General features: G+C 38.2%; 1 protein-coding gene across 1 annotated transcript in view; it reads left to right on the top strand.

Moving 5' to 3' along the window:
* RASSF6 (Ras association domain family member 6) overlaps positions 1–27216 on the top strand; it is a 140700-nt gene that overhangs the window by 105791 nt on the left and 7693 nt on the right. Inside the window, exons 3-6 of the mRNA XM_056111165.1 lie at positions 10930–11008; positions 14095–14225; positions 20207–20301; positions 21255–21439. Coding sequence (XP_055967140.1) covers positions 10930–11008; positions 14095–14225; positions 20207–20301; positions 21255–21439 — 490 coding nt within the window. The remainder of the gene's footprint in view (positions 1–10929; positions 11009–14094; positions 14226–20206; positions 20302–21254; positions 21440–27216) is intronic.

Consider the following 27216-nt stretch of genomic DNA (forward strand, 5'->3'; position numbering starts at 1 on the left):
AGTAAGCTCTGAGCACTGCTAGATGTGGTCCAAACCAAGAATAAAGGGAGGAAGGGAGGAAGGAAGGAAGGGAGGAAGGAAGGAAGGGAGGAATGGAAGAAGGGAGGGAGGGAGGGAGGGAGGGAGGAAGGAAGGAAGGAAGGAAGGAAGGAAGGAAGGAAGGAAGGAAGGAAGGAAGGAAGAGATGGAAGAAAGTTTGGAGACCAGAGAGATAATACAGGGGTTATATCGCTTGTATTGCATTTGGCCTACCTTGGTTCTAAACCCTAGCACCACATATAGTCTCCTGAGCACTGTCATTCCTGAGAACAGAGCCAGGTATAGCCGCTAAGCAAAATAAATAAATAAAAATAGACTAGGATTCAATTTTTTGTTATAATTACTATGAGTATGCTCTCATGAATCACTGATTACCAGCACAAGATGCTGAGGTATAAAATTTTGAGCAACAGACATAAAACCTGCTCTTACAGTCTGAAGCCACGAATCTCTAATTTGAGCTTTCCTCATCGCCTGGAGGGCTTATTAAAAGATTTCTGGGCTCTGATCCTGGAACTCTGATTCAGTGCATCTGGGCGGGTGGTGCCGTTGTTACTGGTTTAAGAAAGTATTCTGAAGGAAAGGAAATCAGTTCTATAAGAGAATAAGAACTCAGCCTGAACAGAAGGCCCCAGAGATTGAGATGAGAAGGGGCTAATATAGTTCAAGGTTATGGGCAGGAAAGCATTCCGGAGACCGGAAGTAAGCCTGAAACCCTCATAGTGAGAAGGAACACACAATTCCACCAGATGAAAAGCACCCAATGTGGCTGGGGTACAGGGCATGAAGAAAAACATTTCTTTTAAGGATTTCTTTAAAGGGTCATGCAGGACCTTACCTGTACTAGCAAAAAGAAGTTGGAATAAAGTGTAGAGAGTAGATAGAGATGCCTATAATAGAAACGAGGAGGTTTCTTGATATTTCTCTTTTTTTTTCTTTTTGGGTCACACCTGATAATGCACAGGGGTTACTCCTGGCTCTGCACTCAGGAGTTACTCCTGGCGGTGCTCAGGGGACCATATGGGATGCTGGGAATCGAACCCGGGTCGGCCGCATGCAAGGCAAACGCCCTACCCGCTGTGCTATCGCTCCAGCTCCAATATTTCTCTTTTTTAATGAAGGAGAAACAGTGGTCACAGTCATGGCAGCACTGCAGAATTCTGACAACCCTACATGTCCATCTGTAACTCCTCCTCATCCTTACACTATGACTCCCCAAATATTAATGCTAGTAACAGTCTCAAGGCTCCAAAAGGCTTATCTCTAAAGCTGTTGAAGACTTCTATATAGCATTGACTGATGTTCTAAGGGATCAAAGGCTCTCTTTGTTCTCAAACTGTGAAGTCCAGGCAGTCCTTACCCCACACTTGCTCAAGTCCCCAGCTCTTCCTACACTAAGGGCATTCTTTGACAATCTCCATCTGCTCCACTGATGACTGGTACTGTGGAGCACACCTGTGTTTACTTTTCAACTGGAAAAAAACCAAAACACCTGTAAGGCTTACGCTAGGAAAACCAGAAAACAAATCTGAAGTCCTGGAAGTATGAGGAACAAGACCCCAGTATGAGCTGACAAGGACCTAATAGCTCCCTTCCCTCATCTCTGTCTCTGGCAAGTGTGATTAGCTGCACCTTCCAAACCCAGTCACTTAACATCTTTCCCCAGGGGCTACAATCTAGCATCTTGCCTGGACTACTGCAATTTCCACTGAGTTAGACTGTTCGTGCAATCCATTCTCCCTCAGCATCCAGAATTTTCCTCTACAATGTCCATCACGATATCCTATTTGTACCCTCTAAAATTTTCTACTCCAAATCCCCTCCATTATGAAGTTCCTAAGGCCAACTGTAATCAATTTCGAAGGCCTCTGGAGCCATTAGAGTTCCTAAGGTTCACCCAATGTTATCAGTTTCTAAGGCCATCTAGAACCACTCCTTTCCCCCTCTTCTAGTACCTTACTAAAAAATACAGCCCTCCAACTCTTAGATTATAGCCAACGAGACCCACCTTATGACATATAGAAATGTTAGATAATTTGTGATGACAAGACCTAGTAAGTCTGTAGTAACTCATTAAGGCAATAATAGAAAAAAAGTGCCTCTCAAGAAATGTCTGATGAAATCGTATTACCTCTGCATCTACAGAAGAAACAGACATGTTGGCAGGCCAACTATATGCATTGCTTGCTTGCTTGCTTGCTTTCTTTCTTTCTTTCTTTCTTTCTTTCTTTCTTTCTTTCCATTTTACTTATTTTATTTATTTTTTTGGTTTGGGGACCATCCCTGGTGGTGCTCAGGGCTTACTCCTGGCTGGCTCAGGGGACCATATGGGATACTAGCAATTGAATTTGGGTCAGTTGCATGCAAGGCAAGTGCATTACCCACTGTACAAGTGCCCCAGCCCCATACATTTCTTCCATTCTAATTGGAATGGCCACTTATGTCAGACTGCAATCTGCCAGTAGAAGACATCACTTCCCTTAAGAGTAACAGCACCTTGATTCTCAGCATCCTGTCATTTATAGTTACATATATTAAAGTGTGTGCTTTCTAAACTAGCAGTCTGCTCTCAGAATAACCCGAGAAATGCGAACTTCAAGGATCCCTCCCAGATTTTCTGAATAAGGAACTTCAGGGGTGCCACTTCCAATTTATGTTGTAATAAATCCTGCAGCCAAGCTTACTGCTAGCTCCAGTTTCAGAACTACCTGTGTGTTGACCTCAGTGTGTTGTGTTTCCACAATTACAGAAGCACACAATTTTTCTGTAACTCTCAAACAGTACTTTCTTGGGTGCTAAATGTTTCCTTGTTCTCTCCAAAACAATTGGTTACAATAACAACAAATGATTTTATTTCATAGTGGATCTGGTTTCCAATGCTCATTTTGTATTAGAATAGAAAAATAACCAGGAGTCCTGACTTTCAAATAGTATTAGGGTGACCAATGAGCATATTCCTATGCAATTCTGTAATAAAAGGGAGAAGGTAAAGTTTAGATTTCTTTCTTCCATATCCACAAGCTAGGCTTGTGGCAGAATTCAGCTGCATGTGATAACAAGGCAGATGTGGAAACTGCTCTTTGCAAACAAAGTTGTAATAATAGGTTATGAATAACTTTCTTCATCTGAGTTTATTACAAAATATGTTAGTGTGTTTAAATTAGTTGGTGTGTTTAAATAAAAAATACTGACATTTACCCTTATAAAGTAATCCTCTTTCAAATCAGATATTAGATCTAACACCTATCCCAGCTTTTTTTATAAACACTTTTATTCTAAAAAAAAAAATACAAATCAACCCTCTTCCCTCTCTTATTAACATCTGATGCTATTGGTCTGAATCAATAAAGCCCATCTCCTAAATGGCAGAATTTTCATAATTAAGGAAACATTTCAAGTGTTTTGTTGTTGTTGTTTCGTATTCCTGACTAGCCCTCACTTCTACTCTCTTTTCATTACTGCGAAATTATCTTTTAATCCTGAATCCATTTGCTTTCACTGAGACCTAATATTTAAGACCCGCAAGAAAACCGGCACTTCTATCCAGGAATGGTTTCTGGACTTTTATTTTTAATGGAGTAATCCTACTAAGATAAATGGCCCCCAAATTTGAATGCTACCATGCTACCGAAGGATCAAAGCGGATGGAAATTGGTTATGTGTTGGCTTTATGCAAACCTGTTTCTATTACTATGAACTCTCAGATCCTTTTTCTCATTAGTTGTCAATCCTAAAGAGGGAGTTGGTCTCAGGAAGAACTGTGGGGAAGAACAGAGCAAAGGTGCTACCATCCCAAAGACCATCAATGCTATCGTGAAGTTGCTAGAAAAGTTAGCAGCCACGCCAAAGAAAGGCAGGAGACACAGATTTAGAACTCCCGAATCATTTAGTTTTTTACTAAATACAGTATTACTTCACTAAAGATGGTCCTCTTCTCTTCCCAACTTCTCAGTTTTCAAGCAGTGGAACTTTAATCCTGTCATTCCTAATGAAAATGTAAACAGCCCATTTTGCAAGTTGAGGAAGATCTTTCTGCACAGGTTGAAAGGCATTCTTTTTTTTTTTTTAATTTTTATTAGTGAGACACCATGAGGTACAGTTGTAGACTTACAAATTTTGTGCTTGGGTTTAAATTCTACAATAACCAAATACCCATCTCTCCACCAGTGCCCATTTCCCACCACCATAGATCCCAGTATCCCTCCCACACAACCCCCCCCCCCCCCATCTCACCCTGCTTCTGTGGCAGGGCATTCCGTTTTGTTCTCTCTCTCTCCTTTTGGGTGTTGTGGTTTGCAAAAGAGGCAATGAGTGGCAATCATGTTTGGTCTATAGTCTACTTTCAGCATGCTTCTCTCATCGCTTGCTCTAGAGAAGAGGCCAAAGGCAAAAAGACATGGAGCTGTGTCTGCAAATGAAAGAGGGGTTGAAGAAATCATCAAATTTAATTCCAGAAATCAAGTTGAGAGTAACAAGGGATAAAGTGAATTAAGTGAATTCTGCTGCTGCTGCTGGCACTCGCCAGTAACATAAAATGGTGGTTTGTCTTGGCAAAGTCATATGATAAAATTTGCTTATATTTCTGTGTTGTCTTCATACTTCCTAGTTCTGTCTTCCCACAGACACATAGGTGTTTATGTTATGCTTGTGGGGGGTCTGGGGGCACATCTGGCCCCTGGCAGTAACCGGGGCTCCTCGCAGCTTTGCTCTCAGGGATCCTTTCATGGCAGTGCTCAGGGGACCACATGGTGCTGGGGATGCCACCGGGGGTCAACTACAAGCAAGGCAAATGTCATAATCCCGGCACCATCTCTCAGACCCCTATTTTGTGCTTCTATGGGAACAAAATGGTTAGTGCAAAAGTGGATTTATTCCTGAGCTCTTAAATTCTTGAGTATGAAAGATTTGCCTACAACACTCAGATGCTGAAGAAGTTAAGGTTTATTCTAGTGTTTAATTTAGTGAGGCTGAGTCCTCCCAAACGCCCAGGCCTCTCCTTTTCCCAGTGTACAGCATCATGACTCCTGTTCCCCACTACTCCATCCAGACAATAGCCTAGTCCTGTCTCTGGGCGCCCTATGCATCATGGCCTGTTCCTGTTCCACGGTGCTCGCATTCCTTATCCGAACTCGGCAGCTGGAATAATGTCACCTGTGTTCCCTGCCAGGCTTGCTGCTCTGTCACATGGCCCTGGGCCTCCACGGATCAGTGCCCCAGTGGGTGCAAATCCCCTTGGCTTTCTTTGGTCTCTGGCCACAGCCACGTGCATGAGACCCTCTTGCTGAGCTACCATCTGTCTGCCATCTGTCTGCCATCTGTCCGGGCAGAGGGGAAGGAGTAAGGAGACAGTTGCCTTATGGAGGTTTCCTTTTATCTCCTCCACTATCTCCCACCTCAGCTCTCTCATTATCTCTGGCTGAATACCTTGTCAGTAGGCTAGGTTTTAAATGGCCACTGAAATGAACTCGCTTACCTGACGCCCCTCCTTCCTACTGCCACCACTGCAATAAATTATGAACACACTGTAACCACATACTTCTTATATAATGTTTAGAAAGTATATCTATAAATACAGCCTATAAAATGAAAATCCATTCCCAACCAACAATCATTTTCTTTAACTTGTATGTGCTTATTGTGCAGAGCCATAGCACAGCAGGTAGGGCATTTGCCTTGCACGCGGCCAACCCGGGTTCGATTCCTTCATCCCTCTCGGAGAGCCCGGCAAGCTACCAAGAGTATCCCGCCCCCACGGCAGAGCCTGGCAAGTTACCCATGGCATATTTGATATGCCAAAAACAGTAACAACAAGTCTCACAATGGAGACGTTACTGGTACCCGCTTGAGCAAATTGATGAACAATGGAAGGACAGTGCTACAGTGCTTAATTTATATTAACTGTATTAAAAGATACTTTTAGCTTCTTTCTTTAACTTAACATATACAACTATTAACAACAGAACTGTTAATAAGCTTATTGTTAAAATTTAACATTCTGAACAGAGTGAGTTGTTAGTGCTTAAATGGGAAGACGGAAGGAAGGAAGGAGTAAATATATCAGAACTAGTTCATGGGTTTCTTATGCCTAGGCTTTCCTGTATTTGGAGAAAGGTAAAACATTCTTTAAGTTCCTGTTCTTTTTGTTTGTTTATGGATTTGGGGGTTCAGGGCCACACCAGGCAGTACCTACTCCCAACTCTGTGCTTGGGGGTCGCTCCTGAGGGTGCTCTAGGGAATGTTCCCTCCACCCTGTTTCTATTCTTAAATGTGACTTGTATGTGGCAGAATTTTGCATCTGATGCTATTTCCCCGATGCCCGTCAGTGGCTGCCTAACCTAGCCTTGGGCATTTCCCTGCAAGTGTCTGGGAGGAGAAGCACAGCCCAGAAAGCAAAACTATCGCCCCAGTGTGCTTTTTGTGGCTCCACCGAGTTGTATTTTTCTCTGAAATTTATTTTGTTATGTAAGAATCTGAAGTTTACGTTCACTTACATGGTAATTTTTCCCATTTATTTTAGTGGGGCCAAATGGTCATAATTTCGTAGTGAAGAATAGGATAGGTTTTTTTTTTTTTTAATTTCTAGGAAGGGGATTGAACACCCACTAAACTATGCTGTAAATAATTACTGAAACCAAAGAGAGGGTTGGAGACATGGTTCAGTGGTAAGGCACATACTTGCATGCATGAGACCTGGGTTGAATTCCCGGCATTGCAAATATAAAAAACATAAACAAGAGAGAGAGCTTTTATGTACAACTAATATTTGATATCCATTCTACTATAGATGCAGCATATCACTTGATATCATATCATATCATATCACTAGCTTCCACCTAGTATGCTAGTCAATATCCATATATATTGTAGTTTTATAAAATTAGAGGGCAAAAATGGTTTCTTTCAGGGGACAGGGATATGGCTTAAAGGGACGAAGTACATAATCAACATCTGCAAGGCCCCCAATTCTATTTCTGGTACCACATGAACCTCCAAGGCCCTGTTAGCACCCAAGCTTAAGCATTGCTAGATCCAGAGAACTGATCCAGGTCCTCACTTCTTGTCTCACACTCTACATACCACTTTCTGACCCACGCCCCAACACACACACACACACACACACACACACACACACACACACACTCCTGCATTTCCTACCTCCATGCTGCCGGCATCACTGGGTATGCCCGCATGCTTTTTTAAAAATGTTTTCAATGGCTCCCAGACACTAAATAATATAAGATTGAAGGACTCATTTCTTACAAGTTCATTATTCATTCATCAGAGTGTGGGCAATTCCCATCTGTTGAGCAGCTGAAAGTCAGGCCACAGAGTACAAAGTACACCTGAACATTTTGCAGTTAGCTCAAGATCCAGACTGGCTCATTAAACGTAAGACTTAAAGAAACAGGAACCCGGAGCTCTCCTCTGCATCCTTCTCCACACTGGCCACCTGCATGTTAAGTCGTTCACTGCTTACTACTCTTGTAGGAGCTGCAGTGACTAATTCTGGGTGTGCAGCAGCTGTGACCAATAGCCTCTCACTGCACTGCCAGTGCCAAGTGCTAGTTTTGTCCCAGGAAACTTATGAATGTAGGCGTCCTATATTAATACTTCAGTTTTTATGTCTAGTTTTTCATTCCTTAGTTTTGTAAATACTAGCCCTGCAATACACTTTGATAATTTTTAAAAAACTTTGTTGTACATTATGATTTTGTATTTCACATTCATTTTTTAAAAGTTTTAGAAAAATATGCTTCATAGGTGCCACCTAGAGAGTGTTTAGGTTCTTTGAATCTTGTGTCTACTACTGGGTATATCTCTACTTGGACTTCCAAGCATCACAGATTTGTAAACTGAGAAGATTGGATGTGGAATCCATTTTAAGCGTTTATTTTATAATTTCTTGGGGAAATTAACAGTTATGCTAAGAAAAATTATTGGAATGGGTGGAGATACCCTTGTGCTCTTAGAGGAAAAGATGAACAGATTTTTTATTTTTGATGGGGGTGGGTGGGAATAGGAAGTGATGTCTATTTGCAACATTTAAATAAACCCTAGAGTCTATTATAATTACTGTAGACAAGTCACAGCGTGTACCAAATTGGTGCCCCTTTTCTTTTTGGGATGGGAAAGGTACACCCAGAAGTCAGGGTTTATTCCTGCCTCTGAACACAGAGATAAATAACTCTTGGCAGGTTGGTGGGTAAGGGGGAACATACGTGATACTGGAGATCAACTCCCGGTTGGCTGCATGCAAGGCAAGCATCTTACTTGCTGAACTATCATTCCAGCCTCCAGTGTCCCCTTTCTTGACTAACATCTACCCAGAACACTTTAGTAATTTCTATATTTCCTAAACCGTATAATTTATATGCTTGTGTTATGTCTCATATAGGCTTTAGATCTTCTATATCTAACATTTGATCCCTACTCCACAAAACATTCTCCAGTTCCTACACCTCCACCCCAGTACTATTGCAATTATCCCATGTTCTTCCTGATTCAATCTTGTCTTATCCTGAAATCTGTTTTCCAAAAGTTCAGAATTTTGTCTCTTTCTTGCCTGTATTCTGATACTCACAAGCCATTGCCCACCAGGTGAATTCTGAGCTTCTTAGGAAGATTTTCAAGGCTCTCACTGCTTCTTCATTATTGTTCTGGTCACTCACTTAACGTGTATGTCCTTAGAATCCCAACTCAGTTTCTTCCATCAAAATTAAGGAAATGGATAAATGTCCTTGTTAATGTTTTCTTTGCCTGATAAATTCTTGCTTAATCTTTCCCTTCAAAATACCATCTGTTTCTTGAAGCTCTCACCCAGTAGAAAGATTCTGCCTATAGTGAGAAAAAAAACATAATGGACTACCTCTATGGTATTCAGTTATTTTATGTGATATGTGGTTTATAGGTCAATTAACTTTATCTGGAAAGGGCCAGATAAATATTTTAGACTTTGTGAACTATGTAGTTTTTATCAGAACTTTAACTCTACAGTTATAGTAAGAAAGTAGCTACAGACAATAAGCAAACAAATTAGTGTGATTGTATCCCAATGAAACAGTGTTTATAAAGATAGGTAATTTGGGACTACAGCTTTTCAACTCCCTGGATCACTTGAAGACTTGTTTCCATGAAGGAAGGTTAGTAAAATTCAGGTCCAAAAGCATTTTTCAAGCAATTTCTTCCCAGAGAGTGATCTTTGTAATTAGACATGGTCCCAAGTTAAACACTTTGGAGGATACTTGTACTATACCTTATCAAAATGTTTCATCAGAGGCACAAGCTGAGGGAATAGATTATGTAAAAAGTCATTTGCTTTACTGACAACTCTTAAACTCAGCACATCAGAAGTTTTATCCCAGTGGAAACAAAACTGTGTCTGCTGTCCTTTCATTTAATAATGAGAACTACAAACACGCCGGTGCTCTTCACCAGTACTCTGATTTGTAGGAAATAATCCTCAACACTGATGTTTGGGTGCAAATAATAGTCTTCCAGGTATAATCTGAAGCTGGTCCCCAGGTGAAGAAGAATAAAAAAAACAGAAACTACTTACTAGTTCTAGATTAGTAGGTAGCTTTATTTATTTGCTTGTTTGTGGCTTTGGAGTCACTCCTGGTCTACTCTCAATGTAGGGGGATAATTGCTGGCATGATTGGGGTATCACAGAGTTCCAAGGACCAAACCCAGTCCCCCTGTGTGCAAGACATGCACTCCAGCCTTCTGAGTTATCTCTCCAGCATTAGGTAGCAGTTTTAAAATACAAGGAAACTTATTTAACGAACATAATCATGTTGACTTCAAGAAAAGCAAGTTTTTGCATCTTGCCGATAAATCTCAAAGTAGATGCTGGAACCAGGGAGCTTGCTCAAAAGGGCTAAAGCATGTTCCTACATGAGGTGTCCCAAGTTCAGTTGCTGGCAAATGAGCACCAAGAGTGACCTCCTTTTCTTTTCTTTTCTTTACTTTACTTTTCTTTCCCTTTTTTTTGAATCACTATGAGATACAGTTATAAGCTTTCATGTTTGAGTTACAATCACACAATGATCAAACACCGATTCCTCCATCAGTGCACATTCCCCACCACCAATATCCCCAGTATACCTCCCTTTTCCCACCCTCCCACTGCCTCAAAAAGTAGAGAGAGAGACAGAGAGACAGAGAGACAGAGAGACAGAGAGAGAGAGAGTACATGACCTTCAGTTCTAAGTCAGGAATAGCCCCCAAGTACTGCCAGGTGGCATCCCAGAACAAAAATGTTTTATAGCTGCTTTAACTATTTTGTCACATGAACAACCCAACACACCCAGACCCCCACGGAAAGCTGTATGTTTGGAACAGTTTCTGGGAATATGTGTTCTCAGGTGAGTCGCCTGAGAAGCCTCAGGTTGCCTGGGGTTCCATGGGTAAGTTCATTCAGTCATATTCTTTTGTTTGACTTCAACAGATGACTTTTAGGCAGTACAATCAGTGTGTATTGAGTCACTGCCATTTCATTTCTTTATAAATTGAAAGGGCTGGAGCGATAGCACAGTGGGTAGGACATTTGCCTTACATGCTGCCGACCGGGCTGACCCGAGTTCAATTCCTCCTCCCCTCTCGGAGAGCCCAGCAAGCTACAGAGAGTCTCTCGCCTGCACAGCAAAGCCTGGCAAGCTCCCCGTGAATTTACATATTCAATATGCAAAACACAGTAACAAGTCTCACGATGGAGACGTTACTGGGCCTGCTCGAGCAAATTGATGAACGGAAGGACAGTGCAGTGCTATAAATTGAAAACAATACTACTGGGTTAGTTTTTGTTTTTGTCTTATTACTGTTTAAGAGCCTAAAACTGATTTGGTTATAACAGAATGCAATATTTTCTTTCTTTTCTCTCTCTTTTTTTAGGGACCAGCTTGATTCTTTATTGAAGAATTATAATACTTTTTATGAAAATCAAAAAAATCTTCAGATTTTATATGGACAGGTAAGCCCATGAAATAAATGCAATACAGTTTTATTTACAGGGGAGAAAAATTTATCAAAGTACACCATACTTGGGATGAGTTGTAATTTGGAGAAAAGAAAACACTTAAAAATAATTGTAGGGGTGCGCATATGCTGCCTGAGCCCATGTGCTGCTTGTGCCCACGTGGCCGAGCACATGAGGTGCCCGAGCACATGTGTCGCCCGCATCTACCCTCTTGAGATGTGTACTTTCATGCTTTTCTGTCTAATGCTAGGATGTGTATAGGGGCTCTCTCCACCCTTGGAGAAGCCCGTGTTCTCTCGAGTACGTTACTCTCTCACTCTCTTTCCCTCCATACCTATAAATCCTCCAAATAAAATCTATTTACTTAAAATAATAAAAATAATTGTAGGCGGCCAGAGCAATGACACAGCAGTGACATGTACAGGCTGACTCGGGTTGATCACGGGCATCCCAGATGGTTCCCCAAGCCCAGCAGGAGTAATTCCTGAGTTCAGAGGCAGGAGTAATCCCTGCATCCTGCTGGATGTGGTCCCCAAAAAACGAACAAAAATTATAATGACTCATTTGCTTTCTGCTTTCTTAAAAGTCCACAAATATCTTTTTAGTAGCAGATTCACTTGAAACTTATCCCAATATTTTCTTATAATGCACTGGAATGCATATAGGAGGAGGTGATGCTCGTATCATTTGTAATGGAGAAATTTAAAGATATCTCGTGTCTCTACCAGAGGAAAATTGTTCAAATTTGATTTGTCTATAGCACAGTTTGATTTGTTAAAATGAATGAGTTTCATTTCAATTAATGTTTACTATATCATGATAACAAATTTTATTATTATTATTATTATTATTATTTGCTTATTTTGGGTCACACCCAGAGATGCACAGGGGTTACTCCTGGCTCTGCACTCAGGAATTACTCTTGGCAGTGCTCATGGGACCATATTGGATGCTGGGAATCGAACCCGGGTTGGTCACTTGCAATGCAAATACCAAACCCACTGTGCTATTGCTCCAGCCCCTCCATCACTTGATCACTTGAGTTCCCGTTAATCGTCGATTTGCTCGAGCGGACTCCAGTCACGTCTCCATTTGTCCTGTCGCGTGCTAGTGTAGCCCAATGGTGTCTGTTCATTCTAGGAACACGAAGAGCCTCAAACCGATCGTTCATGATCTTGATGAAGAAGTCTGACCATCTGGTAGGTGGGCGGCCACGTGGTCTTTTGACATCCCGTGGAATCCAGTCGGTAACGGCTCTAGTCCAGCAGTCGTCTCTAAATTTCATTACGTGACCAGCCCATTTGATTGCTCCAGCCCCATCATAACAAATTTTAAGGTGTCAATGAAACAACTTAGAAAAGTCCTGGAATTATTTTTTTTCTGTTTTTAGGTGTATATACTTTCATTCTTTCATTTTTTATTTTAATAAGAAGAGTCACCTAGGCACCAGTTGGAGGTTCCCTCCCACCCCAAAATAATGCTACGATGAACATGAGGATACATATATATCATGTGTCTTTGTGTGTGTGTGTGTGTGTGTGTGTGTGTGTGTGTGTGTGTTGCCAGGGATCAAACTCAGGGCCTTATACATATGGGTACTATAATACCTAGCCTCATGCCCAGCCATTTTCTTTCCCTTTGATTTTATTTTTTTATGTAACTCTTTGAAGTAGTGTTTTTTAATTTTCAGATAAATACCCAGAAGTGGGATAACTGAATCATTTGGAATTTCAATTTAAATTCTTATCAGGAGCTCTTCCTCGAGACTCTGGGCCATCCAGATGGTGATTCAATTCAAGGGCAAGAGGATAGAGTGATGCTTGGGCGCTGGTGCTGGCGATCATCTGGACCACCCTGGAAGTGCTCAGGGGGCCCCTGTTTTAAATTCTTTGAGGAATGTTCATACCACTTTCCGTAGTGGCTATTAAGAACTGCCAACAGAGTACAAGGGTTCTAATCCCTCCACATCTTCTCCAACTGTTATTTCTTGTTTGTTGGACAAATATCCTTCTTGCAGGTCTGAGATGATATCTTATTGTGTGGTTTTCATTTGCATTTCCCTTTTATGTGAAGCTATGTAGTATTTCTAGCACCATTTATTAAACAGGCTTTGCTTGCTCTATTGGTTGCTCTTGGCTCCTTTGTTGTAAATCAGTTGACCATATGCATGTGGACTTTTTCCCAGGCTTTCAATTCTGGTTTCTTTATTTGCCCAATTTTCCATTAGGAAAATAACACTTGCTTTCATAAGAGAAAAAGACCTTCACATATGACAGAGAAAAATTGATTAGAAAATAAGGTCTATAGGAGAATGCTTTGCTATTAATATTTATAGTCATAGAATAAGTATTTAATATGTTTAATAATTTTGCTTTGTCTGAAATCTTCCTTTGTCATAATGTTTATAAAAGTTATCAAATATTATTGACATTTTAAAAACTATTATTTACATTTCATACTGTGTTCTCACATGTCATTTCATTACTCCTACCTAATATACTTTCCTCCTACCTACATACTACCTAATAATTTTATGAGCTAATTTTTTTCCTATTTAAAAATGAGAAAAGTCAGGAAATCCTTCAATAGGTGTTCTTCTAATTTTGAAGTTTCATCTTTAATCCTACTTTAATATTAAAGTTAAACAGAATTAGAGAATTGAACTTACACTTAATTGAAAAATTACACTGTTAAGAGATCATATCTGTCTCCATTGCCTCACTGGAGTGTAGTGTGAAACTTTGCTGATTACAAATATTTTCAAGAAACAAAAAACATGGTTCAAAAGTAGAATTGTTTTGTGGATAAATTGAAAAATTAATGATCTAAACTGGAGTTTAATATATATTGATATGTCTTACAGACTAACTTTCATCTTTAATTGCAGTTAACACATTTACCTTTATTAATTAATACAAAAACAATGCAATTTTGAAACCCAGCACTGCAAGATGTTTTGACCACCAACCAGGAACAACCCAAGAGTGTAGAACTGAGTGTCGCCCCCAACAGTGCTAACTGTGACATGGCCCTTTCAAAAATTATGAAGCAATGATCAAGACTACTGATTTCTTTCCTAGACTGAAGATGATAACCTAGTTGTTGAAGGAATGCTGGACATTTCTTGGGGAGTAAAACGGCCTATTCAGCTGAAAATACAAGATGAGAAGCAAATCCCTATGTTGAAGTCACCAGATGTCTTTTGCAAAGGGTAAGCATATCTTTCATGATTTTTATACAATGATATTCATGTTCTTCTCTCTCTTTTTTATATGCACTCTCAAGATGGGAGCACTACTAAGTGAATATACTTGATCTCATTTAATCTCCCGGTAAGCCTCGGAAGAAGGGCTCTGAGAAATTCGGGACTTTATGCAAGATCTCCAGCTCACATTGTCAGAACTGAACTGAGGATCACATATTGGGTTCCAGAGCCTATAGTGTTCTTGACTTCTCTCTGCTTTACTGTTTCTCTATTCCTCTGTACTCTGACACAGGAAGACAACATTTCTGTTAGAAGAGACAATCAAAATGCAAGAATTTACTAGTCCTATCCTGATCATCAGAAAGAAGGGATAAAATTGCAATTTCTTCACTCTTTAGATGTGGGAAAATAATGAAACCAGAATTGAAAACCTTGAATGCTGCTTTTTAAAGACTTACTTTCCTAATTGCCATGATTCTGTGAAGTAGGGCACAGAAAATGACAATTTAAGCTCCATAAATGCACACAACTGTTTTCTCTGAGGTTGAGTTCATTTTGTTTCATTATTCTTCACAATTTTTAGAAAACGTAACAAAATTCAAAGCAGAAATAAAACTTTTGGTTTTAGTTTTCACCTTCACTTTTTTTCTACTCGAATCCTTATTTTTCCAACTCCTCTTGGTTTTATTTATATGTAAGGATACCAAGTTTTCTCCTTGTCTGTTCTCCCATTCATAACTCGATATTGTGGGGTTCTGAATTTGAGCAGAGGATAGAATAAAGAGAGAGTGCCCAGAATTGTTTCCCAACTTTGACAATCTCCAAGGAAAATCAGCTATCAGTTTGAATAAAGTTTGACCTTTCCTTCAGTAAATCATTGAAGCACCACGGTGCCTTGTACCTGGTCAATCTTTCTCAAGCGTTGTGGGCAACAATGCTGATATTTTGCAGTTCTCTGTGCATATGATTCAGTTCCTTACTTCATTTATGTTTTCTTGACAATCTATCTGATTCTTGACTTTTATTTTGTTCACTCTCATACTAGTCCATCAAAAGTTGGGTTAAGTAACATGCTCTCCAGTAAACCTAAACATAAGCTACTCACAACTCTTCTTTATCTCTAACAGAGTACTTACCTAATCACATAAATGTGTTAAATCATTTTTACTCTATTGTGACAACACTCTTTCCATCATCTACTACTTTTGACCATATCCCAAAAGGGACTCCCATACAGATGCCTACATCTTGGTTGACTTAACTTCATCCAAGTTAAAGAATACTGATGACTTAAGTGTGTTCCAGGACATATGAAAGAGGAAATCACAAACTTAGGCAGCCTAATAAAGCCCCGTGTCTCTCACCTTCAGTGCTAGTTGACTAATGGAATGATGATTCAAAGTGCTGAGAGTATCATTTAAAAGTATAAATTACATAGTATTCCATTGTGTAGATGTACCACAGTTTCTTTAACCAGTCATCTGTTTTTGGACACTCGGGCTTTTTCCAGATTCTGGCTATTGTAAACAGTGCTGCAATGAAAAAACAAGTGCAGATGTCACTTCGACTATACTTTTTTGCATCTCTGGGATATATTCCCAGGAGTGGTATTGCTGGGTCAAATGGGAGCAGCTGTTAGAAAAGATGAAGTCATGAAGGTTCTACATGGAAAGTGAACTGTCCTCCCATTGTTCATCGATTTGCTCGAGCAGGTCCAGTAACATCTCCATTGTGAGACTTGTTGTTACTGTGTTTGGCATATCGAATGCGCCACAGGGAGCTGCCATGTGGGCGAGATACTCTCAGTAGCTTGTCAGGCTCTCCAAGAGGGGCAGAGGAATCGAACCTGGCTTGGCCAGGCCAGCTGCGTGCAAGACAAACGCCCTACCGCTGTGCTGAATGAATCAGAAAGAAAGGGACAGACATAGAAAGATTGCATTCATTTGTGAAATATAAAGTAACAGAATAGGAGACTAACACCCAAGAATAGTTGAGATAAGTACCAGGTGATTCACTTTATGGCTTCGAGGCCAGCTGTACATGCTGGGGGAAAAGGCAGCTCAGATAGAGAAGAGAACACCAAGTAAAGGGTGTGGGGAGGATCTGCCCAGGATGGGAGATGAGTGCTGAAAGTAGTCTATAGACCGAACATGATTGCCACTCAATACCTCTGTTTCAAACCATAACACCCAAAAGGAGAGAGAGAACAAAAGGGAATGGCCTGCCACAGAGGCAGGGTGGGATGGTGGGAGGGATACTGGGATCAGTATCCCTCAGTATCAGTATTCTGGTGGTGAATGGGCACTGTTGGAGAGATGGGTACTCGATCATTGTATAACTGAAACCCAAGCACAAAAATTTGTAAGTCTACAACTGTACCTCATGGTGTTTCTCTAATAAAATTTTTTAAAAAAATAAATTACACAGGTCCTGTTTTTTTAAAATTATACAATATATGAGTTTACCAAACTTCCTGTCCTTCGTATTATTTATGAACTCACTGCAAAGTTTTTTGAATAGTCAGTTGCTTTTGATGCGTCTTAATTATTTGGATAAAAAAGCCTGATAAATATGGAACAGTATGAGATGTTAAGAGATGCATAAAGGTCTTATATAATTACATAAATTCATAATTATTTGAATGGCTATTCCAAGATATTCTTCATTTTCCCAATTTAAAATTCAAATCACCTGTTCTTTGAAATCCTCATTTGAATTTCAAGAGACCAGGTGGGCAAGGTAATACTGATACCTTTCCATATATAGAATAGATTATAAATTAACATCATCACGATACACATTCTATAGAATCAGTTTGTTATTTATCACAACATCATTGTAAATAAAACAATAATTGTCCTTTAAAGTAATAAAGACTATCATAGTAAACTTTGCTTGCCTTTTAACACAGTAATAAGAGCTAATAAGAAAGCGTTTAAAGTGCCCACTTACAGTGTACCAGGTATTTCTGATATTAAGAATTGCCAGAAACAGTCCCTCTCCTCCCTCCCCACCTGCTACCCCCTTCTGACAAGGTGTGATTCAATTTTGATTAAATAATTCTTTGTGGAAACAGCTAAAAATTTCAGCAGAAAGATGGAATATCATCACGTTTGCCTCTTCTTTTGGTTCCTTGTAGCGTTCATAGTCAGCTAAAGTATAATTCTTTGTCTCAGTACAATCGTACACAGTTATTCTGGTTGCCAACTGTTTTGTTTGATGCTTGATTTTTGTTTATGAGCACATCAGGGAATGCTCATAGGTTAGTCCTGGCTCTGGACTCAGGAATCACTCCTGACTGTGCTCAGGAGACAATATGGGATGCCGGGGACGGAACCCCAGCTCAGTTGTATGCAAGGCAAAGTGCCCTGCCCATTGTCACTGCAGTCCATTTGGTTTGCCATCTTTAAAGTTATATAAATGCTGAGCCTGATATAAAATTGAATAACAAATAAATTATCCCCTCACCTTACAAAGTGCTTCACGTTGCCTTTCCTATAATGGGTTTCTGTGGGCGGGCCTTACTCTTACGCTCTCTTGGGATTACAGACTTCATGTCTGTTGACTACGTTAAGTAAAGGATGTGGTAACTGTGTGCTCAGCTGCATAAGACATGCAATGTTGTGTTTTTGGTTCTCCTTTGAGGAAATCATTATCCTATCCTGCAAGATTTTTTTAAAAAATTATTATCATTGAAGTGAGTCATAGTGAGTCAACTTAATGGGCTCGAGAGAATCTTAACAGAGTCAGTTTGATCTTTGCCCGCTTGTGAGCATTTAGGTCACCAATGTTATGGGCATTACTTTGATCTCTCATATATGATCTTTGTATTTTGTTTTGGAAAATTTTTTTAAAAAAATTTATTGAGGTTCTGTTTGCTTGCCCCAGACTAGTTTTTCTTTCTGTTTATAATGTCTTTCGAAAGTCAACTTTGGCCATGTTTCAGCCAGTGGCAGAAGAGCAGGGATGGAAAGGTGTACATTTGAATTAACATCAATAGTGTTTTCCGTCTAACAATATAGGTAGGTAAATAACTATCTTCTATTTGTCTATCAAATTTCTACTTCCTTTATATTTTGCAATTCATTAGAAAGCCTTCCCTCTGAGTAAATGGTAAACCAATTTGTGTAAATGCTAATGGTACATGTCCTAAAACTTGGTCAGGGAAACACAAACAATTCCATGCTTGAACACATTAAACTAATTGACATTTCTGTAGTTCAGGCCAGTTTTCTTTTGAAAATTATTGGTACCCATCTTTATGCTTTGTTATGTGCATAGTTGTGTATGGTAACACTTCGAATCACACAATATAGAACTAAAAATTGGTGTTTTCTGATAAGATCCTAGGAAGATTTCAGACGCTGCATATATCGAGTAATGTTTGTTTCCCTGTATTTGCATAATACAACTAAATAGTCAGATTACGAGGACAGATGTCAAGTCTGGTAGGCTTATTATTAAATTATATTACCTGCCTGGCATTCTTGAGCATACTTTTCCATATGAAAAAGCAGTAGATGTCTGTTTTTTTTTGTTTGTATTCTATCTTTTCCATTGCTAATTCTCTTCCTATGATAAATTTAACTGTCTCCATTGGTTAATCGCCTATAGTTTGGGGGAAAAGATGTTTTATCTGCTAAGAATAATTAAATTAGGGATCTGAAGAAATTGTACAGGGGTTAAAGTGCATGCTTTTACACACAGCTACCCTGGGTTTGATCCTGGCATCACATATGGTCCCCTGAATGATCCCTGAATATAGAGACAGGAGTAAGACCTAAGCTCTGCTAGATATGACCCACACACCCTCCTACCCCGCCTCAAAACAAAAGAATAATTAAATTCTGAGCCAGGACCTGAATTATTCTCTGTTGTGTTACATTTATATTTACTTTGATAGCTGTGCTCTATATAGCAGAGATTACTAAAAATTTAATGAATACATATGTTAGGGTGATTTTATCCACTTAAAAAACCTGTCACAAGCTTAAAATGATATAAAGTTGTGGAAAAGATTTAAAAGAATTTAGTGATCCAGGAAGTAAAGAATCCTGTCTATTCATATTCATTTTCACTCCTATTAGTGATTATTTTTGTTGCTATCACTAGTGACATTTGAGTCGTGTTGAAACCAAAAATCCCCTATGGACAAAATATTTTTAGTCATAAGAGAAACAGATTATGTAAAGACACATTAAAGTATAGAACTGATTTTAGCAATAATATCACCAATTAATCTAGAGAGATCAGGAATATACTGGATTCCTAATGGTTCCTGGCACACCATAATATCTATACAAATGATGGTGATTACTGTCTCAGAAACTATGCTTTAACCACAACAGTTTGCCAAAGAGAAACTCAATATATGTTGCTAGAATGAGCATTTTTGTATCCATTTTTGTGAGATGTCTATGCAAAAATGGATTATGTTGGTCACTGTTAATATCATTTTGCACATTTCGTAGAACCTCTATAACCTTCTGCTTCCATTTCTGACTGAAATTTTGTGTCAAGATGCTCAAAACAAATACAGGCACTGTAGCACTGTCCTCCCGTTGTTCATCGATTTGCTCGAGCAGGCCCAGTAACATCTCCATTGTGAGACTTGTTGTTACTGTGTTTGGCATATCGAATACGTCACAGGGAGCTTGCTAGTCTTTGCCGTGTGGGCGAGATACTCTCGGTGGCTCTCCGGGCTCTCCTAGAGGGGCCAAGGAATCGAACCCAGCTCGGCCGGGCTAGACGTGTGCAAGGCAAACGCCCTACTGCTGTGCTATTGCTCCAGCCCTACAAATACAGGAAGTATTTAAAATAAATACTGAAAGTTAATGTAAAAACTATTTTAATTACTATCATTTAAGATGTTCAAGGTACCTATTGAAGTGAAAGTCATTGATTCTAATACTGAAATATGAAAAAAAATCATTTGGATGCTCATCACAGATAGAATTGCTGTGATAAGATTTATTATTTTTCAGAAGAATGACACGCTGGGGAGAATTTGATGACCTGTATCATATTAGTGAGCTGGACAGGAACCAGATTCCAGAGCCCGAAGCAATGAGTTCTGGGGAAGGTTTGTATGAAACTTTTATTAATGGAAAAAAAGACTCTTCTTAAAATTACTGTGAATCATAACTCCTACATTTTTCTCTGAAATATAATATTATAGATTGATAATTAATACTAACTTTATATGTTGAAAAATTCCCTTAAAAACATATAAATAGTACTGCAGGGATAATATGATGTTTAAGAACTTTCCTTCAAAACTATGATTTATTTAAATTATATCAAGTTGCTTAGATTTATTAAAGTTAATGATTTGAATAAAATGTTCATGCATAAAATCAACAATTTCCTGAAGGATTAGAATTACTTTACTCAATACTTTCTTATGCTAGACCAAGACTCTCAGACTCAATTGTGCATTTTATTTTTTGTTCATTTTAAGCGAAGCAAGACTTTTTAGGCAGGGTGAATCATTTTTTATTTAGCTAAATTGTTATATAATTATAGGCGATTCTTTATCATAATTCAAGTTTTCAAACATTGCACAAGGGCCAAAGAGCAAATTTTACAAATAGCCTTTTTTCCCCTACTGAGAGCCCAGCACATAAAATGTTTTCAAAATGTATTCAAAATTATACTAAATGAGCCAAACACTTTAATGGAACAATGTTAACAATAATAAGTAAAACAATAATAAGTAAAATAAACCCAACTTTCAAACCTCATATAATGTCATACAACTATACTACCAGGTACATATATATATATACGCATGTACATATTAATCTAGTAAATGTTTCTGTAGATGTTAGTACTGTATTATGGATAGTTTTTGGTACTGCAGATACAAAGATTGGTATTAACAACTTCAGTTGTATCACGTTTCTTCAAAAAGAGAAATCTATGTGAACATTGCATGAATTCGTATAGAATTTGACAAACTAATATCTTCCATGGCATGTGACATAAAGAACCAAGCAGTAAATGATCCAGGTTTATAATCCTTATTCTTTCCAGATTATTTACCTTATCACAGCAACACTCTGAAGCCTCATGCAACGGAAGAGCCAGAATCCCCCTTGCTCTATCGGACCATGAGTGAAGCAGCACTGGTGAGGAAAAGGATGAAGCCTCCGTTGACGGACAGAAAAGACAGGCAGAACCACAGAGCTTCCATTAATGGACACTTTTACAACCACAGAGTCAGTATGAGTTTCTATGATCATTTTGAACATTGTCTTGTGCTAAGGATACTGCTCTCTTAAACTGCAGTTAAAGCTAGTAATTGTAGTAGGACGAGTCTCTCTAATAGTTATTGAGTGCTCTTTGGGGGTGTTTTTAGACCAATTTTTGATTCATGTCTCATTAATTACTAAAATAATCCATGAAGTAGCTATCTTTGCCCCTGTATTATGGTCTGAATTCAAATTCACATTTGTCTGACTCCAGAACCCAACTCTAAACTATCATTGAGTGAATTTTCTCTGGCAGGGCCTGCACTAAGCACAGGAAAAATAAAGATATGGAGCTCAGAGCTTAGGCAAAGAAACCAATGCATCAACAAATGTCTTTAAAATATTATTTTTACCATTGGTTCAAAGTGCCTTTAATATCAATATTTAAATCAAAATAAAAAGCTGCAGACCTATTAATTCCAGTAAATTAATTTTCCCATTTTATAATATTTTCTTTTAGTTTTTGAACTAATAAATATATTTTTATAGAACTATGATTGTATGGTAGATATAATTTTTTATAAAATGACATCATATTTATTATAAGAAATTTGTAATTTATTTACAGTAGTAGATATTACAAGTTCTTTTTCATAACATCTCTAAGTTATTTTACTTTGCTGAAATACCATTTTCAGAGCTGAAAAATCATTTATTTCTAGAACTCTATGGTTTTCTTGTAAGTACATGAGTAGTCCTTCACCCATTCATTTAATAAACATGTAAAAGACTTACTCTTCCCAAATACCATCCTAAGACCTTTAATCCAAAGTATAAAATAGAAGTTCTTTTAATATACCTTTCAACAATGGTGGGAATAAACATCTCTTCTGAATTACTTGTTAAAATTAGACATTTTTCTAGCACAAAAATTTTCTCCTGAACATAAAGTAACACTGACAATGCTACACAGATTTTCCACTGCCAATTGTTCTAGTTTCTTCTCAGAATTGACAAGATATGTCATTGTCTTGTGGGGAGTTTTGTGTCACAGAAGATTATGAGAGCTACATTGTTCCGAAGGAGAAGTTTTGAGATGGTATCCTAGGCTAAGAAGGAAATTGGCACAAAGTCAGTAGTGAAGAACAGCAGTTAAAAGGTTAAGTGCTTGAAGGTTGCAGCTTGACAATCTGATTCAAATTCTTGCTGAGCAAAGTTTAAAAATTTTTATATTGGGGAAAAGGTGACTTGTTATTTTTGTTGTTTTTGTCATGCCAGGAATAAATATAGGTCTTCTACAGGCAAAAGTTCTATAAGTGACCTACATCTCCAACACCTTAGTTAATCTTTTAATCTTTGCTCATTCATTTTTCCTACAGTATAAGGTTGTTGGTGGGATTAAAATCAAGTAAACCCTTAGCAACATTCCTGGCAAAAAGGAAGAACTCAATTTACCATAGTTTTATTGTCGATTCGGAGAGCCCGGCAAGCTACCGAGAGTATTCGATATGCCAGACACAGTAACAACAAAGTCTCCAATGGAGACGTTATTGGGCCCGCTCGAGCAAATCGACGATCAACGGGAGGGCCTTTACTTTACTTTTTTTTTACTTTATTGTCGATTGAAAGAGATTAAGCTGTGACTATAGATATTTCAGATGTAATTCACTGCAATTTAATAACTAGTAAAAAGCAAAACAAAGAAAAGCCCAATACCTCAATACTCAATCAATGGGAATGTAATGATGGGCATGTGTAAATGTATGCTGATACGGTCAGAAGGTACATTTCTATTTCATTAAAACCCATGATAGCTATATTGTTAGCTGTGGATAACATTAACATTAGAGAAATTTTAATCACTGTAGATAAGCACTATAGCACTGTCCTCCCATTGTTCATCGATTTGCTCAGGAGAGCCCAGTAACATCTCCATTGTGAGACTTGTTGTTACTGTGTTTGGCACATTGAATACGTCAGGGGTAGCTTGCCAGGCTTTACCGTGCAGGCAAGATACTCTTGGTAGCTTGCTGGGCTCTCCGAGATAAGATATGAATATAACTTGACCTGTAGTATGTTTAAAAATATAAAATAGTACATAATTTTATAAGTCATATTATGTGTTTTGATCAACAAAGTTTACATAAAACATGATTTGAGAGCTGGGGAGGAGTTAAGGCATGTTCTGGACATACAGTCATACTGCCAGTCTTACATAGATATGTCACTGCCAATGTCCAATTGTCCTGGTTTCCTGAACCCAGTACAATCCCTGGTATCACGTGGTCCCCTGCGCATTTCCACCTGTAACTGTGAAGCCCCCTAAGGAGTTCAGCACGCCATTCTCAGGCCTAGCTTTGAACTGTCAAGCTCAGTTGGCTGAGAATTGTTGGGAGTGTCCTCTGGATCCCTGAGATCCTCTTGTAATTTCCCCTCGGGAATATGCTTTTAAAATAAAACTAAAAAATTATGATCCTAGATGAATTGTATGTTGACTCTTTAGAATAGGTCTTGGCTGTCATCTATTTCTAGTTATACTTTTCATAGGAGAAAATGTTGAGACTTCTTCATTTTTCAATGCTAAATTAACAAAGTTGGAGTTCATAAATACTAATGTAGATTTGCTGAATCCTAATCTAGTGCTATTTCTGAATACCATGAGTGTTCTTTATATAAATAGCAACAAAACATATATTTAAGACACCCTGGCTTTAGTGAAGGATTAACCTATAAATCCTCAGGTCTCCAGAGAACATTTTTGTTTAATTAAGGTATTTCTTGAGGATTGCTAAATGTGACAGAGTAGCTTACTCAAGCTTTTCAATTTCCACAAGCATTGGATTTTCCTATTTTTACATTAAAATAACTGAAAAAATTCATTCCAGATCACACAAATGCTATGCCGATACATACTCATATATAGTCACCATTCTGCCAATAAAGCATTCATCTAATATTCTGTTGAGCCCGCCCCCCAAAAAAACTACCCACCTACACGTCGTCTGAACCCACCCATTTCTAGTTTTGAAGTCCTTGGAGATCAAACATAAAATGAAAATTAATCCACTTAGTGACCTTTTTATTTTAAGATACACATTCCAATTACATGCTTTTTGCTCCTTAATAAAGGAGAATTTTTTTTTTGCTTTTCTCATGTCCTGAATGACATGTTGTCATATTTCCTTTAAGAAAGGTGCCATGGTTACACAAATGCCATCAATGGCCTAAGTTGTGAGTTTCTTCTACTCATTGTTATTTTTTAATTTTAATATACATCATTGTATCAAAGATTTTAAAGTTAATGTTGTCCACTTATAGTGTCATAAGGATAAAATTGGTATTTATAAAGCAAGTATATTTTGGCACTGAATAGCTATGTTAAATCAATAATTATTTGAGAAGTCTATCTTATTCTTTGGAATAATATCATTACTCTAAGGAATTAAAATAACCACTAAATTACTTACATATTAAATTCCCTAAATAGATATATTAGTCATTGTGTAAACACACACATCATTTTTCTTTTATTTGAGATTACACTGATTTATGTCAGTAAGTTTCAAAAATGTTTTTCACACCACCTCAGAAGAACATTACCCCACTATGCCCATCACCAGAGCACCAATATCTCTCTTCCGTGGAACATTGAACATTCCATCCTTGGAGTTTCTTTCCTACATCCAACTCTGGAAATCTTAGTTCTGCTATTCAGATTCTACAATTGGCGTTATAGTACTTTTATCTGTTTACTTTTGTTATTTCTAGTATACTTCATATAAGTGTGAGCATTAGACATTAGTCTTCTCTTTATGTCTTATTTTACTTAATTCAACATCTTCCAATTCTATTCATGTTGAAAATGAAAAAAATAATGCTTTCTTGTAGAAGTCTCCTATTGTGTCCAAGAGATATGTTATAGCAGGGAGAGCATTTGCCTAGTATCCGGTGCCTCATGTCCCCCGAGCCTCACCAGAAGTGACCCTTGAACTCAGAGCAGGAGTAAGCCCTGCTTACTTCCAGGTGTGGCCAAAAAAGCAAAAACAAAGCAAAATGAAGTTTTCTGCTGTGTACATATGACACATCCTTTCTATCTTGTTGTCTGGTCCCCTATTTTAGGGCATGATTTTGTTTTGTGTGTTTGTTTGCTGTTTGATTGGTTTGGGGCCACACCTGACAGTCAGGGATCATTTCTTCCAAGGGACCATATGTGGTTCTAAGGATCAGCTGCATGCAAGGCAGGTGCTCTATCTACTATACTATCTTTTGGGACCCTATGAGAGTTTTTTTTTTAAGTCTTTTTACTTTTTACTTGTTTTTAGTTTACAATAGTTTACTTCGAAATATTAAATCATGCTGAAGAACGTATGTGTGATTTGTAAATTATCTAGTGATAATACAGTGAAAGTGTTTGGAACATTCTCAAATCCCTTTAAATATTTGAACAGAAATCACGTTTATAGAAGCTTCAGACACACAGCATCACAATTTGACCCTATCTAAAGCCTAGTTTTCTAAAAGCATTATAAACTACTTTTAACCCAATTTTCCTATCTCGCTGCCTTTCTGGTGCCCCACATTTTGTTTCTTAAATCTAAGAGTTTTTCTTTTGATTTTGTTTTAGTTTTTTTAGGCCGCATCTAACAATTCTGTAGGGACTCTGTGGTGCCTGAAACTAAGCTATCTCTCTGCCCCTTCGTTTTGATTTTAAGCTTCCAGTGTGCAGTTTTTAACTTTATCTATATATACCACACGTAATGATCAACTCTGAAAGTCCAGTTTCTTTCAGTCTCATATAATTAACTCTCTTTATCTTTCATACTTGCCCATAATCCCCTTGCCCATTTGGTAACTACCATTAAGCTGTCAGGACCAGAATCTTAGAGTATTTGTCTCTTTCTTACTTCATTTATTATAATCCCCTCAAGGTCCATATACACTGTTGCAGATGACAAGAATTTGTCTTTTCTTACTGCGGAGCAGTATTCCAAAATTGTGGATATGTATTGCATCTCCTTCATCTGATAATCATTAATTTTGGGACACTTGGGTTGTTTCCATATGTGGACTATTGTGACTCGTATCACAGTGAATATAGAGTGCATTTTGAATTAGTGTTTTACAATCACGATCATCCTATTATTGATCAATTGCCTTGAGCAGGCCCCAGTAACGTCTCCTTCTTCCTAGCCCAGAGATTTTAAAAAGTGCCATATTCAAGGCTCTTTCAGGGTTAGGAGAATGAGACCCATCATTGTTACTGGTATTTGGCATATTGGGTACACCACGGGGAGCTTGCCAGACTCTGCCTTGTGGGCAAGTTACATTTGGTAGCCTGCCAGGTTGTCCAAAGTAAGAATGAGATAATAAGATATCGTGCGTCCGGGAGCTGGGTTTTATAGTGTTAGTGTTAGGTTTTATAGAATTAGTGTTTATTTTCGATAAATACCCAGAAAATTTTAAAAGATTCATCATATTTCTATTTTTATGTTCCTTTCATTCTTCTTTAAAAATAAATCTCAGTATTGTTTTATGTAACAGTTGCGCCAATTTATATTTCCAGCTAACAGTATACATTCATTCCATTTTCTCTGCTTTTTGTCAATGCTTGTTACTGGTCTTTTTGATAAATCATTCTAACCAGTATGACGTATTTTCATTTGTGGTTATTTTATTGTGGTTTTGATGTACATTTCTCTAATAATAAATGTTGAGAAACATCTTCTCATTGGTCTCTTGTCATCTGTTTCTCTGGTGAAATGTCTATTTAGTGATATTTTTGCCTACCTTAATCTAGAAAAAAT

The sequence above is a fragment of the Sorex fumeus genome, unplaced genomic scaffold (assembly GCF_029834395.1).
Source record: "Sorex fumeus unplaced genomic scaffold, SorFum_2.1 ptg000013l, whole genome shotgun sequence".
NCBI classification, from domain to species: Eukaryota; Metazoa; Chordata; class Mammalia; order Eulipotyphla; family Soricidae; genus Sorex; species Sorex fumeus.